The sequence below is a fragment of the Antrostomus carolinensis genome, unplaced genomic scaffold (assembly GCF_000700745.2).
Source record: "Antrostomus carolinensis isolate BGI_N321 unplaced genomic scaffold, ASM70074v2 scaffold39619, whole genome shotgun sequence".
NCBI lineage: Eukaryota > Metazoa > Chordata > Aves > Caprimulgiformes > Caprimulgidae > Antrostomus > Antrostomus carolinensis.
The window spans coordinates 1-3,219 of NW_010340061.1; the positions used below are offsets into that span (position 1 = coordinate 1).

General features: G+C 48.1%; 1 protein-coding gene across 4 annotated transcripts; it reads left to right on the forward strand.

Annotated features, from left to right (window-relative positions):
* Nucleotides 1-8: 8 nt before the first annotated feature.
* LOC104520249 (UTP3 small subunit processome component) lies at nt 9-1,739 on the forward strand. 4 transcript variants are annotated; one of them, XM_029087003.1, is made up of 3 exons: nt 9-332; nt 366-383; nt 438-1,739. In XM_029087003.1, exons 1-3 carry the CDS (start codon nt 9-11, stop codon nt 1,677-1,679), a joined length of 1,584 nt encoding a protein of 527 aa, XP_028942836.1. In that variant the 3' UTR covers nt 1,680-1,739. The 4 variants fall into 4 exon arrangements, with proteins under 4 accessions (XP_028942836.1, XP_028942835.1, XP_010174353.2 ...); XM_029087002.1 differs by having other exon boundaries at nt 9-296; nt 348-1,739; XM_029087004.1 differs by lacking the exon at nt 366-383 and having other exon boundaries at nt 144-332; nt 444-1,739.
* Nucleotides 1,740-3,219: the final 1,480 nt, after the last annotated feature.

Below are 3,219 nucleotides of genomic sequence, written 5' to 3' on the forward strand. Positions count from 1 at the left end.
GCTTTGCCATGAGGACTCGCCGCGGCACCGTTCTGCGGCCGCCGGCCAAGCCCGCCGAGGAGGAGGATGGCGGGGAAGAGGAGCTCGGCGTCCTGGCAGAGGAGGCGGAGGAGGACTTCCAGGAGGCGCAGTTCCAGGCGGTGATGGCGGCCCTGGAGAGCGGGGAGGAGGCTGGGGACAGCGGGGAGGAGGAGGAGGAGGAAGAAGTGCTGGGGCTGCAGCTGCCCGAGGAGGACAGTGAAGAGGAGGAGGAGGATGGACTCGGTGAGGAAGAAGGGGAGGAGGAGGTACAAGGAGTGAATCTTTACGTGGACCATAGTGCTGAAGAGGATGTAGGAGAGGAGGAGGAGGATGGACACGATGAGGAAGAAGGAGAGGAGGAGGTACAGGGACTAAATCTTTATATGGACCATAGCGCAGAAGAGGATAAAGGAGAGGAGGAGGAGGAGGGAGAAGGTGAAGAGGAGGAGGAAAATGAGCTTGAAGATGAGGTTGAAGATGAAGATGGGGACCTGTCCATGGAAAGCGACTTGGAGGAGCGCCACCAGGACACCGGCCTCCCCCATGAGCTCTCCTGGGGCCAACGCAAGCAGCTCTACTACGACACAGACTATGGGAGCGATGCCCAGGCCAAAGGCAAGCGTAGGCAGCAAGAAGTTGATGCTGAGGAGGAGGAAGAGGAACAGGAGGCTCAAGTGATCCAGAGACGGTTGGTGCAGGAATTAAGGGAAGATGATTACGGGCTGGATGTGATCCAGGGTTATCTGGCTGAGCAGCAGAAAGCCCACGATAGCAAGGGACAGAAGATTGACAAAGATTTGCAGGCCCTTTCCAAGAAGGAGCAACTGAAGCTGCTGAAGCAGGAATCCCCTGAGCTCCTGCAGCTGATTGAGGACTTTGAAGTCAAGCTCATGGAGCTCAAGGACGAACTGCACCCGCTGCTGCAAATGGTCAAGCAGGGCACTATCCCGCAAGGGAAAGGCAGTCGCTATTTGCAGACCAAGTATCATCTCTACTTGAATTACTGTGCCAATATCAGTTTCTATTTGCTTTTGAAATCCAAGAGGATGTCGGTTCATAGTCACCCCGTGATTGAACGGCTGGTTGCTTATAGAAACATAATCAATGACTTAGCTGTTATAGATCAAAAGTTATCCTCACAAGTTCGTATGCTTTTGAAAAACTACTACGACAAGAAGGAAGATAAAGTACAGAAGGAGAAGAAGTTTGCGGTGTTTCTCCCACTGGATGTTAAGAAAAACAAACCAAAACGTGCTCCTGTGCTTGCTAATGGCCAAGCTACTGCTGAGGAACCGTCAGATGAGTCTGAGCTGGACGAAGAGGCTGCTCTAAAATACTATCAGGTGATGGAGGAGAAGTTGAAACTCAAGAGGAAGAGAACTGAAGACCAAGAGGCGCTTGAAGAAGAAGCTACGTTGGAAGGAGAGGATCCAAATAAAAAGAGAGGTGTGACCTACCAGATGATCAAGAACAGAGGCCTCACGCCCAAGAGGAGGAAGATCGATCGCAACCCCAGGGTCAAGCATCGGGAGAAGTTTCGGCGAGCCAAGATTCGCCGCAAGGGCCAGGTGCGTGACGTTCGGAGGGAGCTGCAGAGATACGCCGGGGAACCGTCTGGCATTCGCGCAGGAGTTAAGAAGAGCAGGAAGCTTCAGTGATCCTTGTTTGGCTCCTTTTCTGAGAGCTGCAAGTAGCTCTACTGAATATAATAAAAATTTTTATAAAAGATACTGTGGTGTTTTTTATCCTTAAGAAAACTGGGGGTGGGGTGGTATTGGTTTTCTTCAGAGGATGCTTTTCAGAAGGTGTCACCTCTAAAAGCAGCACAGGGCCTTTTCCTCACCCAGCCTGTGTGTTAAGATGTTTTATTCTGTTGTCTTGCCGTACTGGAAATAGTGGTGTTGAGAGGCTGCAAGGGCTGTGTCAGGCGAAGGGAATGAAGTGGTGCTGACAGGGAGAGGGAACGCTGGGACCTCCGGAGGGCTGGTGGGGGTGGGATTTGTGCAGCTGTCACCGCCTTCTCCTTTGTACTCTTCTTTTGGTCCATCCTTTTTCTGTGTTGAGCTGTAGAATGAGATGTGTGTGGTTACAGTGTTTCTCTAATTCCTTTTCTGATTAACTCCTTGAGCTTATTCGTTTAAGGACTGGGTATTTTTAGGCTCGCTTAAATCTTTCTACTTCTGTAACTGAGCAAAAAAGCTATTGCTTAAATCCCATATGGCCTGAAGTACCGCTTCCCCTCCGAATTCAGTGAGAAGCAAAGCAAGGAGTTCTCTGCATTTCATAGTTGTTTGTATCTGTGATAAAAACATTCACTTCATCTGTAATAAATATGTTAACTTGTCTGCTGCTATAGGTCTAATATAGCATTTAATACAGGACAGATGGGTAAGGTGCAATGTCTTCAGTTTGAAGGTAAGCTTTCCAAATGTTTCCATTACTTCCATGCCTTCTGGTGAGATAACACATTGAACCCCACACTGAAGTTCTTGCTGGGGGCTGACTGAATGGCCAGTTGCAGTTCAGGTTGTAAAGGAGGAATGACTGGTTAATTTTTCTTAAAAGTTTAACAAATGCTGTCTCAGGTGAGGCCTGTGCTTGTGTCTGGGACAGGTTTCAGGGAGCCCATGCCTGTGTTCCCGTGTTAAATCACTTCAGGGGAATAATTGTCAATAAATGCTATTTCATGTTATGGAAGCACTGGTGTATCTAGGTGGTTTGGTTTGGGTTTTTTGTTTGTGGTCAGGTGGTTTTTTTTGTTTGTTTGGGGTTTTTTTGTGTGTGATAGTCTTGGGGGAAGCCAAAATACAAGTGTGTGTTCTTGAACCTGTGACAGGCTAGATGCTGTCATTCAAACATGCAGGTGCTCTGAAATGTGCTTCTATAGGTTTTGATGTAAAACTTTACACTCTTGGCCTGTTTCTGCCAGGAACATGCTGTTAATTGCTGACTGGAGAATATTTTGTTAATTTTCAAAGCTGAATGTTAAAGGGAGAGTAGAAAAACAGTAAACTTAAGCCAGACAGATTGCAACAGAAGTAAAGGGACTCTTTGTAGTCCTTGTATGTCCCAGATCCATGGGATGTGGAGCTATGCAGAGCGATTTTGGAGGGGATCTGGTATAGTAGGCAGATGTATAGGACAAAATAGTGAAATGACACGTTCTGCTGACTTCAGTGGCCCTGCATTTGTTTGCCC

What these genes read in the sequence shown, in the direction of transcription:
- LOC104520249 (XM_010176051.2), top strand. Translation starts at nt 9, where the DNA reads ATGAGGACTCGCCGCGGCACCGTTCTGCGGCCGCCGGCCAAGCCCGCC.